This window comes from Nanorana parkeri, unplaced genomic scaffold (genome assembly GCF_000935625.1).
Source record: "Nanorana parkeri isolate BGI_ZX_2015 unplaced genomic scaffold, ASM93562v1 scaffold517, whole genome shotgun sequence".
Classification (NCBI taxonomy): Eukaryota; Metazoa; Chordata; class Amphibia; order Anura; family Dicroglossidae; genus Nanorana; species Nanorana parkeri.
The window spans coordinates 322,320-334,487 of record NW_017306785.1 but is presented as its reverse complement, the minus strand read 5'-3'; the positions used below and the strand labels follow the sequence as shown (position 1 = coordinate 334,487).

The 12,168-nt window shown below is 42.2% G+C and overlaps 1 protein-coding gene across 3 annotated transcripts in view; it reads left to right on the top strand.

The window, feature by feature from the left end:
* Positions 1–12,168, top strand: part of NECTIN2 (nectin cell adhesion molecule 2) — a 98,735-nt gene that overhangs the window by 55,840 nt on the left and 30,727 nt on the right. The window contains exon 6 of one of the 3 annotated variants that reach the window (XM_018561337.1): positions 4,171–5,295. The exons of the other annotated variants lie outside the window; for them this stretch is intronic. Coding sequence (XP_018416839.1) covers positions 4,171–4,637 — 467 coding nt within the window. The 3' untranslated portion in view covers positions 4,638–5,295. Of the gene's footprint in view, positions 1–4,170; positions 5,296–12,168 lie in introns of those variants that run through there. 3 annotated transcript variants of the gene reach the window in all.

The following is a 12,168-nucleotide window of genomic DNA, read 5'->3' as shown; positions in this document are numbered from 1 at the left end:
AATTAAAAGGAAATTGAGTCTCTTCACTGCCAGGCAAACTCTCTTGTTGCGTTAATATAATTTTCTTTTTTAGAACAGAAGGAATCTTAATTTTTTTTTTAATATATACAGCTTGTCTGGCCTTGTGTTCAAATTCTAAAACAAGAAGCATATGCTATGTTTAGTATCTATTACACCTTGGCATTTTCTTATGCAAATGCAAAGACTGCCATTGCAGACTTCTTGTTCTGAAAAAGCTAGCTGTCTGACTGCTGTGCTGATTCATTGGATTTAAGGTGACTGTAATTTAAAAAGTTGTGGGGGCTGCTTCCATTTGCTTCCTTTTGAAAATGTTAGTTGCCTGGCTATATCTGATTTCTATACGTTTGAGTCACAGATCTGGAATAAGCATGCTGTAAATGACTGTTAGAATACCTATCTTTATATCTGTTGCAGCAGGAGAGCCAGGGATCTCCCAATAAATCTGGACAAAGTTGAGTTCAGCAATGGCAGCCTCCATAATTTTTCCATGAGGTGAGAATGTGTTGAAACCACCACATCAATGATAGTTCAATGGGAGTTCAAGTAGATCAATGTATATACTTCATATAGAATAATATGGGATAAATCAGCAAATTAGTTTTTGTAGGGATGTTCAGTTAACAGTGCCGATACTTGCCATTTTCACAAGACCTACCAGGGTTGCAGCCGGGACCTAGCTCTGGCGCTCCACCAATGTCCTGAAATGATTAGTCTGTATTGTTTCACATAAACTGTCACATGACCATAAACAAAAATGTACTTGTACCAGTACTTGTATCTGTGAGTACTTGGACAAGTATCCATGCTTGTACTTGGAAAAAATGGTATCGGTGCATTCCTAATTTATATTTTAAAAAAAATCATACATTAAAACAGGGATGCACAAATCCCAGGAGCTCTGCATGTTCCTTAAGAATGACAGCTGCCTCCTAACTTTTGAATTTCTCTCTAGTCTAGTCTTGGAGCTGGAAAAGTATCGGTAAATGCACTTGTACCGAGTACAGTACTTTGTATCTGAACATTCCTAGTTTTGTGGGCTCCAACACTCCCCTCTTCAATAGGGCTAGCTTATTAGGGAGTGTTGGGGTCTCCGAAACATGTTGGCTGTTTCATCATATGCTACTCTAGAACGGAGTAAATATATCAAACAGTCAACATGTTTTGGAGGGTCCAACACTCTCTAATGAGCTAGACCTGATTAAGGGGGGAGTATTGGAGCCCCCAAAACACATTTGGCTGTTTTATACCAGGTTACTATAAAGTAAGTAAATCATTCATCTTGGACTCTACAACCATTGGTATGGAGCTTTCAAAACTTTCTCAACTCTTTATCCAGGGTGCCACATTTAGAGTAGCCTTGCCTTGGAGAGCAGCCCAACCAGATTCAGTAAGCTCCATCAACTTAATTTGACTTATAATACGGGGTTATTATAGTGAAGGATCCAGCACCTCTTACCCTCACTTTTTCAAAATCTTCCATGACTGGATCCTGTTAATGCATTCTGAGTGATGGCACGTAACAGTTACGCAGAGGTGTGAGAGACCTCACTCTGTGTTACTGAATTAGAAAGTCAAAGAAATAACATGACATCTAGGCAGTTGGCATTTTCACAGTGAGGTCAACCACAGCAGTCAATATATTACTCTCTATCCTATGATATAACCCTTTCCTAGGAATATAAGCCGAGTACTTACAAATGGTGTCAATAGGCAATGAGCATGAAGTTCTACAACAAATAAATCTGTATCCTGTAAGTCACCACTCTTTTTATAGAAGAACCAAACTATTGTATTCACAACTAAAGCCTAATTAAAGGAGAACTAGTGGGTTAAGGCTTTTCCCCATAGTTCTCCTTAGGGTAACGGGAGGACACAAACTAGCGTTCTCCCGTCACCCTAGGCTCAGTATACCGCGAGCTGTAGCCCGCGGTATACTGAGACGCCGCAGTATACCGCGAGCTGCTGCTCGCGTTATACTAAGACGCCGCAGGTGAAGCGGATTCCGACAATTATGTCTGGATCCGCCCAGCTGCGTGACTGACAGTTGGCTCTGCCTATCTAGAGGCAGAGCCAGCTGTACCCTCCCCCGTCCGTTCCGCCAGTCAGTGCTGGCAGATCGGAGCGGGGAATCCAGCCCCTCCCCTGTCACGGCAGAGAGCCGTGACAGGATCGAGAGGTGAGCGAACGCCGGTATGTGTTCACTCACCTCCCCGATCTACTGAGCCGACCTGTGACAGTTTCATTGTCACAGGTCGGCTAGAACTATGAGGTGAGTGAAAAGCACTTGCCTCATAGTTCTCCTTTAAGGCACAGTTAAAGCATAATATTCCATAAAAGCTAGTGCTGGGCCAACTGAAGTTTTGGGCAGATGTCCACAGATTTTAACACCTTCAAGCTGCTTCTAACTCTTTTGTGACATCCGTGGCAAGTTGTTTGCATGAAGTTCCCAATTACAGAATATTTTCTGCTCTATAAGCTGAGCAAGATGCTGAATTCTCAGACTAAAAAAAACTGCACCAGACATGAGACGTACAATTAATTCTGCAGCAAATTTGCCAAGTACATATGTGAGGAGCAAGGCCATAAAGTCACGTATGTAAACTGTGTTTATGTACTATTTTTGGCCTACTTGCTGACGTGCGCCTTTTTTGCCATGGTTGACTTGACCTACAAATTGTCGTAGAAATGGTGCTTGTGTAGGTTTTTATTTTGCCTTGCTTGCATACAATTCATATAGATTTTTAAAACCATGGTTCACTTGGTGTGCAAATTGCCAAGTAAAAGAAAAAAGGATCTTAGTTTACGACTGTGTGTCTTTCTTTCTTCTGACAACAAGAACGGTTTATACATGTACTCCACACCTTTCTGCAGCACAGTGGATAAAAGTAGAAGTGTCTTAACAAAAGTGTGAAACTCCACATCTACAGGGCTCTAGAACCCTAGGGCCTATTTACACTACAACGCATGTGTTACTTTGGTCAGCCTTTGGAGGCCATAGGATATAAGGCAGATTGTTTTTTTTCCTTGTATTGGGCAATGCTCCCCAACACTGATGGAGTGAACGAGCCTCCAATGAACATTGGCATTTCATTCGACCATAACGAGTGGCGAAATTGTCATAATTGAGGCTGTTTAATTCTTCCGGACCATATTTAGCACTGCTAAATATAATGAAATAAATGTGGAACCCATTTAACATGAATGGTCATAGTTTTTTGGGATGTGCAACAAAAAAGGGGTGCCGCAGTAGGCTAGATTATACATCCTGTATAAGCTTTGTTGACACATTGGTGTAACAAGATCATCCTCTATCGAAAATGCAAGCAAAATGAAGAGGCACCACACGGTTATGATAAAGCACAAGCTAACATGTTTTGCATTTTCCTTCTCATACCATGATTCAACAATTTTACATGTTGTATATGGTTTGTGGTTGATCACATTCTGAACTTTGCTGTATCATGGAAGTGTGGTAGAACAGCTGTTCTCCTATGTATAACTTGTGATTTATCTGTTTGTTAATTCCAAATCACTCAGTTTTCTGCTCTGTCTGTAAGTCTTGTTTCCATTTAAATTTTAAAAATGATACATTTTCTCTACTTAATGGCAAGATCTAAACTAAAGATGTTGACCAATCTCCAGCGTTGATCATTAAGGTGTACTGTGTGGCTGAATGGCTTTTTGAGCGTTTGCTTGAACGAATGTAACAGTGTTTATAATGCCAAATGTTTTTTGGCTAAACACCTTCTTTAACTGAGTGATTTAAGTGGATTTTTTTAGTTAACAGTGTGAATGCAACATTTTCAAGTCTAGATTAAGTATGTGTGTGGCCTTCATGAGTGCAAGTCTTAAGTATATATTGTTGTGTATACCAAGGATGTTCCCATTAAACTGCATGTGTTTTTCATGTCAGCACTTGCATTTTCATTCCTTCATGTGCATGTCAAAGAATTCAATGGCCTTCAGCATTTCCGCCGAGGCCTACAACACTGCATGTTCCCCTCTTGACTTGTTCCATGTTGGTTTGTGCATGTTCTTAGAGTTTTAGATCTCTCAATTCTGATACACTGATGTTGGGCTAGGTGGGGGAAGATGGACTGTTTTGTACTCAGGCAGGCTACAGTATTGCTATGTTTCTCTCATACCCAGAACACGCAATGCAGACGCAGACAAACGCTGGAGCCATCGCCGGGGGGGTAATCGGGGTGATTTTGGTCCTGCTCCTCCTAGCAGCCATCGTCTTCATCGTCATCAAGAGAAAAGGACTGCACAGCAAGCAGGATCGGGGCACCTACAGCCCAAAAACACGTGTATTTGGCACTGGCAAGCCATCTCAGGAGTTCACCTACCAAGATGATGGTGAGTTGGACAAACCTCTCAAAGGCCCTGGACCAATGAGGGACAGTGGGCTGAGTCCCTCTTTGGGAGAGGATGAGGATGAAGAGGAAAGGCTGAAGTACAAAGTTCTAGAAGATGATGAGGAGGACGAGCGATTTAACGAGGTGGGGCCCATGCTGCAACTTAGACCCCACCCTCAGATTGGCGCTTATCTGGATGATGACATGGAGTCCCAGACTGATGGCTCTATCATCTCCAGGACTGCAGTGTATGTCTGACACTCCTCTAAGGGGTGCCAATGTATTTGTATCCTCAAGTACCTGGACTTCAGAGAGTTCCTTAACCGTCCCAATTATGGACTGAAGAGTGTGTATCTCTACCCATCCATGCTTCATCACTCATTTTGACTTTATCTAGCCTCAGTGACATCATGAGCCATCCACACTGCAATGTACATGTAAGACCATTTCCCCTTGTATAACTCTACTTTTCAATCAGGTATGTGCAACCCAACTTTTTAAGAGCAGGACATTGTGTATAAAATATCCTGTACCTGTTTTACTGTCCATGCAGGTGCCCTTACAAATGCTCCCAGGGATTGTGGTGAATCTTTTCCATCATTCCCTTCACTTGCCCACCAAAAGTGGATGTGTCCTACTCTTGCTCCCATGGAATTCTATGGACTCTTAAGAATATGTACTGTTCTTTATATAGACTTTGCCTATATCACTGTGCTTCTTGGTGACCCCTCATTATTTCAGGGGGCTGGGGAAGGTGCAGTAGGAGCCACGTTGATTTTTTTATAAATTGCTGTGCCAGTGGCAAAATGCCATTTGCAGTTTTTACTAATATATACCGATTTCATTGATGGGGTTTGCACTAAAAAAAGGACTGATAAAGGAATAATATGAAGGAAATTTTACCTTGGGTTAATAGAGGGAGGGTTGGGGGTTGTTTTGATTTGATGCTATTATTTTTTTGTATTTCTGTAAAAAAAAAACAACAAAAAAACCCTAAAGATTGAGAAAATTTTTAATAAAAATGAAGAAAGATGCCCTGTTTATCAGATCAAGTTGTCTATGGATTTCATTATTTTATGAGAAAAGTTTAAGATGAACTCCAAGCAGATATAAAAACACAATTTAATGCAATTGTTTTGTTCCTTTTAAAATAATTTACATACAACCATCAGAGGTACCCAAATCTGCCTTTTTAATATCCGCTTTGCCCATGAAGCAGAACTTGGACTAGAAGGGGATGGTGACTTATCAGTGAGTTACGGCTCCTACAATGTCCAATTAAAAGGGTTGCAAGAAAAAAGGTGACACTGCTATATTCCTTAACTGTAACAGAAAAACATGTGTCACCCTCATTGCTATACTATTCAGCAGTGGTATACAATTGTGAAAAAGTAGCATCATAGAATTTTATATGGCAAATAAGACCGCATATGTGTATTTTAATCTGTGTATTAAGTCATTGCTTGGAGTTCAGCTTTAAAGATTGTATTGTTTACAGCTACACATTTTTTTTTTGGTTCGGACACCTTGTTTTTATATCAACCTTTTTAATGTGTCACTTCTCATCTCAGGCTGTTACTGGCTTTGTCCATTTTAAATGTCGTGTATGTTCAAAACGTATTGTTTTCTCTGTGATTTGTATATGTCACTGCTTTGATGGCTATGGGCCTTGCTGGAATATGCTATACATGCGCATGATGTTCTTCCGACCTATGGTGATGGCTTGCTCACCACTAACTAAATGCTCAGATTCTCTCATAATGAATTGTTTGGTCATGTGACCCCAGCAATGGCTCTCTTCTGTATAAACCTACGTCATAGACCGTATTGCCTTTTTTATTTTTGGCTTGTGTGTCCTAGGCAGGTGTTCTGCTTTAGGACATTGGGAACATGGCACATGAGTAAAGAGAGCTATTGAGTATTCAGGTTTATACAGATGACTCATAACATGGCATAGGCACAGTCACCTGGCAAAAAAGCTTTTTGCTCAACACCATGGGTTGGAATGCCATTTCAGAAGCATTCTCTATATACAATAGCCTATTGTACTAGCAGTGTCACAGCAGGGAAATGCATGAAAGTCCAACAGCTTTTGATATAATATTTGTTCACAAAGAGGAAACCTAGATCAGCCAATGCATTTCAGGAGTTTAAAGATCTCCCCCTTCCTCAGGGCTTAAGTATGATAAAAAGATTAGAGGACTCAAAAATGGCACAATCGCCAAGGTTTAATTGTTTGCTGCATGAGAAATCCGATCTGACAAAGTATAGTGGATCAATGAATCAGCAATATCTAGGTTGAGTCCTGAAATCTTCCCATCACACTTAAAGAAGAACTTGGGGCACAATTATTAGTAACCCTTGCAGTGGTGCTACCCCTGCTCTGTAAGGGTTAAGTGCTCTAAGGACAAAAATAAGTTGTACTCTCCTGCGCTTCTGAGCTGCCTGGCTGTTTGGTCCATACAGCTTGTCTCCTCCTCTGCTCTAGGCGTCTAAGGTCCTGAGAGTCATCACGTCCTATACAGAGTAAAGGACGTGAGGACGCTGAGGGACATTCTGTCGCTGGAGCAGAGGACGAGACAGACTGTAGGGATTGGTCTAGCAGCCGCGGTTTGGCTATATAGCTTTTCTTATTTTGCATCTGAAAGCGAGCGCTTAACCCTTGCACTTGCAAGAGTGGAGAAGAATTGTGCCTGGAGTTATTCTTCAAGCCCTGATGAAGGGGCAGAACTTTGTACCCTTGAAACGCATTAGCTGTTCTATGTTGTCTTTTTTGTGAACAAATTTCGATATGAAAAGCTGTTGGACTCTCAGACCTTTGTTGGGCGCTCTCATTGGACTTTGTTCATGGGAATCTTCAAATCCGGGCCTCCTGATTTTCAGAGACCCCACTTTTGTTGAGCAGCCTTTCAGTGCCACTGTGCCTTGTTGAAGTTTGATTGATCTTATGATCATTGTAATCCATTACCTCTACTTGTTGCACAGCAGGAAAAGGGCTCATTGGGTCTCTAGCACTAAATAAAATGTTGACCAAAGTTTGATTTGTGATGAGTCTAGAGTTGAGAAGTATTGTAGACAGTGGCGGAACTACGAGGGTCGCAGCGGTTCCGCCACTTGGGGGGGGCCCAGGAAGGAAGGACGGGCCCCGACCGCAGCAGTGGAGTAACAAGCGGGGGGCCCGATGGAGCGGCAAAGGCAGACGGACGAGCGGGAGTTGGTTGCGCCAGTCGCCAGCAATGAATCGGGCGGGCCGGCCGTGAACACGGCCACGGAGAACCAGCAGCAGCCGTCCTGATATTACAGACGGGGCGTCTGGATGTTCCCGGCCGCTGTGCCCCATGGTAGTTTGTATTTTTTTTTTTTACAGCCTGCTTGAGTTTCCTTCAGCTGAGAGGACCATGACATGTGAGGTAAGTGCTTTAGTGCTTCCCATTATAGAACATGGAACAGAACATGGCTCAATTTGGAACTGACCATATTCTATTCCATGTTCTATAATGACATTTGTATTACTAGAAAACTACATCAGCAGATCAGCTGGGACTTGTAGTTCCATGTATGATAGAAGGCTGTTTTAATTACTGTCCTCATGAAAGTACTAGTAACTTGAAAATTAGAACTTGAAATTTACTGCACTATAATGCCATTGTATTACAAGTATTTTCATGAGGAATTAATTAAAACAGCCTTCTAGTCATACAGGGGACTACAAGTCCCAGAATGCACTCACTGTCCATTTACACCTCACATATCACCCAGTGAACTACTGCAGGGGGCTTGCATGCTGTAACTTGTAGTTCCCTGGGTGATTTATATGTGGGGGTGTACAAGGACAATGAGGGCACAATTGGACTTGTAGTTCCCTGGTTGATGTGGAGGGGTGTATAGGGACAATGAAGGCATGTTGGTTGTAGTTGAACTATAACTCCCAGCATGCCTTCATTGTTAAACCCCTGGGGCCTGGAAAGGAAGAAGAGGGCCCAGCCCAGTAACCGCCGAGGCCCTCGACATTGCCTCCTGGGACTACAGCTCCCAGCAGGCGAGTGCTCCGCATCGGGGGGGCCCTTCATGACTTCTTGCACCGGGGCCCTGAGGTTCCTGGGTACGCCTCTGATTGTAGACTTTATTCATATGTCTGTATCTGATGAGCCTAATCCCATAATTGAGGTTGTATGAGAAATATACGCAGCTGGTGGTGGAATGAATCCTTGTGAACAGATGAAGAGGTAACATCCTCTATCCTCACAGTATGTGGCAACAAATGCTGTTGTCATCAGTGTGATGATGGAGAATAAGGATGAAACTAAGTGTATCATGTCTGTAAGCCCTCATTCACACTAGAAAAGGCTGGCACGTACAGCTCTGTGCTGCGTGCACGGCCATATTGGGTAGCTCCGGGAAGGACAGGTGCTGCGTGTGATTAGTACGCGTCCCCTGTCCTTCTCTATGGGAGTAAGCGGCCGTACGGCGCCCAATGCTCACCCCCAATGCAGGTCCGTACAGGTGCGTGTTTCCTGGCTCGGACGCAGACAGGATCCATCCCGTCAGCGTACGGACACGTGCACGGACGTGCATGGCGGGTGAGCGTAGGACGGCGTATGGCCACCTACTCCCATAGAGAAGGACAGGGCCTGCGTACTAATCACATGCAGCACCTGTCCTTCTCGGGAGCTGCCCGATACGGCCGTGCACGCAGCATGGAGCTGTATGTGCCAGCCTTTTTTAGTGTGAATGAAGGCTAACACTGCCGGCTATGTGGTGACATAACAATTAACACAAAAGTAGTTTGATAGTTGACTTTAAACATCCCAGCATGCTTTTTCCCCAGACCTGCTGAATTGGGTTCATGATTTCTGAAGTGAGGCATTTTGCACATGCGTAGATGAAGTAAATGAGGGTCAATCTTTGTATGCTTCAGAATTATGGACTTTAAGATCCATCTGGAAACACTTGTCATAAAGTTTTAATGGTTAGGAAAGAACAGCGCCAGTAACAACCAGTTGTCTACATTTTCCAATGTGTTAAACAGAGTGCAGGCACCATTTTTTCCCAAGTGCCACCATCCAGGGCGCACTGGATAGGCATAATGAAAGTGACACTAAATTCAGGAGTTAAATCTTAAATGTATTCAAGTACCTTTTTAACTATTCACAGAAATGTATCTTATTTGTGTATCACTCGGCTGTAGATCCTCAAATCATCTCTGAATTGGCGCTGACACTGTCCTTCCTTCTGGAGGGTGGCTACTTTTGTTCCCCATGATCCCTGTGTGTCCTGTAAAGTAGCCACCGCTCCAAGCTCGCTCCCGTGATGGACTACAATCTCATGTTAGCTAATTTGTACTGAGATTGCAGTCCATTATGGGAGCGAGATTGGAACAGTCCAACCCTCCAGAAGGAAGGACAGTGTCTGCACCAATTCAGAGATGATTTGAGGATCTACAGCCGAGTGATACACAAATAAGATACATTTTTGTTAATGGTTAAGGTCCTTGCATTTTCAAGGTATAACTCTTGAGTTTAATGTCACTTGAATGTTCTTTGGGTTCCCCTTTTTCTTGGCATTCATGTTCAAGCCTCCATATACAAGATTGAATCTGGTTCCTAAAGGCAATGTCCCTGTTTTTTTAATATACTCTCAAATTATCTCAACCATCAGGCACTATGGGCATCATTTTTTAAAGGATCTGAAGATGCTCAATAAAAACCATAAAAATTGTACACAAGGCTCCTGTTAAAAGATCATTATCTTGTGGGTCAAGCCATCCTGATTTTCCTCTGCAGATTTGGTTTTGACAGATGAAGGTGCATTTAAAGTGAAAAACATTCTTTTTGGTTTTGTATAGAATAGTAGGGATACAACTACGCTTGCAGCCATATTGAGTGGGGCAACTCAGATGAACAATGTGCTGGATTAGTCTGACCCTAGTTAATTTTAATACTTTATTGCTGTGTAGTATGTGTGTATAGGGAAATGCTGCGGGTGGCACACGTGCAGTACAGCCTTCTCGGCCAAACCTCTTGCATCTAACTAAGCCGAAAGTCAGGTCGTTGGAGATCTCGAGGAGTTGGGAGTTTTCGACAGAACACTGGAACGTCCGGGGAGACTTGGGATGTCTGCTATTAGGGAGCTATTTTTAAAGCTGCATTACAGGCACATTTTAAAAGCACAAATTAATGTAGCTTTGTCTTCATTGGGAAATTATTTAAATGTATATTTTTAAATGATAGCAGTGCATCTACCTAAATTAAACTTGGTATCTGCCTCTTGCAGTCCCTGTACAGAAGACCTCAAAGAGCGGGAGGGAGAAGCAACACTAGTAGCTAGTTGGGTCTGCTGCAGGGCAACAAGCATGCTGATAGGCAGTGAGATCAGAGTAGCATAGTTAGGTAAAGCAGCACAGCAATTAACTTATCACTGTCCACTCACACTGTGGCAGTAGACCTGTAAGTAAAAGGAAAAAGTGCCAGGTCCCCTCACCTACCATGTGCTGTGTGGAATAGCTAAGTAAAGCTCAGGACTGGATGAACAGATACACAAATCTTGGCACGTAAAACCGCTCCATACATTTATTTGACCTATTTATTTAGAGGTTTGTCTGTAGTTGAGCTTTAAAGCAGAACTCCAGGCACACATTTTTATTACCCTTGCAGTGGGGCTACCCCTGCACTGCAAGGGTTAACTGCCTATTTTTGCCTATGGTCCAAAAAAAATATATGAAGTTATAGCGAACCGTTCCTCTGAGTCGGCAGCACTCCCTCCAGCCTGTCTCCTCTGCTGCAGCGATGGTATTTCCCTCACCGACCTCACATCCTATACACTGCATGGGACGTGATGACTCAAGGATCCTTAGACCACTGCAGTTGAGGGGGAGAGATGCTGGAAGGACTGGCCTAAGAGCAAGCCGGCTGAGGATCGGGTGAGTATTACTTTTTTTTTTCTTTACCCTAAGCAGAAACGAGCAGTTAACCCTTGCAGTGAGGGGGCAGCCCAACTGCAAGGGTTAATAAAATCAGTGCCCAGAGTTATTCTTTAAGGAGCAAGGGAGATCTTTTATTCTTTTAGAAATGTGTACTTTTTTTTTTGTTTTTTTAGTATAGTAATCTTAGCTTTACCTGTTCATTACTTTTTTTTCTAGAAATGTGCAGTTAATGGCGGGTTTTACTGCTATGCCAAAAGCATTGAAAACATGATTATTTTAAGCCTTTTAGAGACATATTTATTAACATTCTTCAACTATTCTTTTTATTTCAAGCTAATTATCGCTTTATAAAAGCCAAAGGCATTCATTGTTCCATAAAATCCTTCTGTCTTCATTATAATAATGAACAGCAGCTGCCTCAAAGCCTTAGAATGGAATGGTCATCTTAGACTCTAATAGAACCCTTTTAGCAGTAATAATTGCGTTGTTTTGCGTTTAGTATACAATACCGTCACCTAAAATTTATTAGTTTGGTTTTTGTGTGGAGGCAAATGGAAGAGGGCTATATAAAAAAAATACTAGCAAAAGTGTTTGCCATTCCTGATACAGGCAAGATTGAGGGTATCAAACCATCCAAAAATGTAAGTCACTCTGTGTTCAGAATGAAGTACAATACTCATTGGGTTTATCACATCATGCTTGTTTTTAGTAGTATTATTATTATTATTCATCTCAAAAGTTGTAGTTTTTTTTTAATTTCCTTTTACTTTTTCTGTATTCATTGATGTATTTTATTATTGGAGATCTAATACATATTATGTAAAAAAAAAAAAAAAGGGAGGGGGCAGCAAAAGTAACTCTTGCACT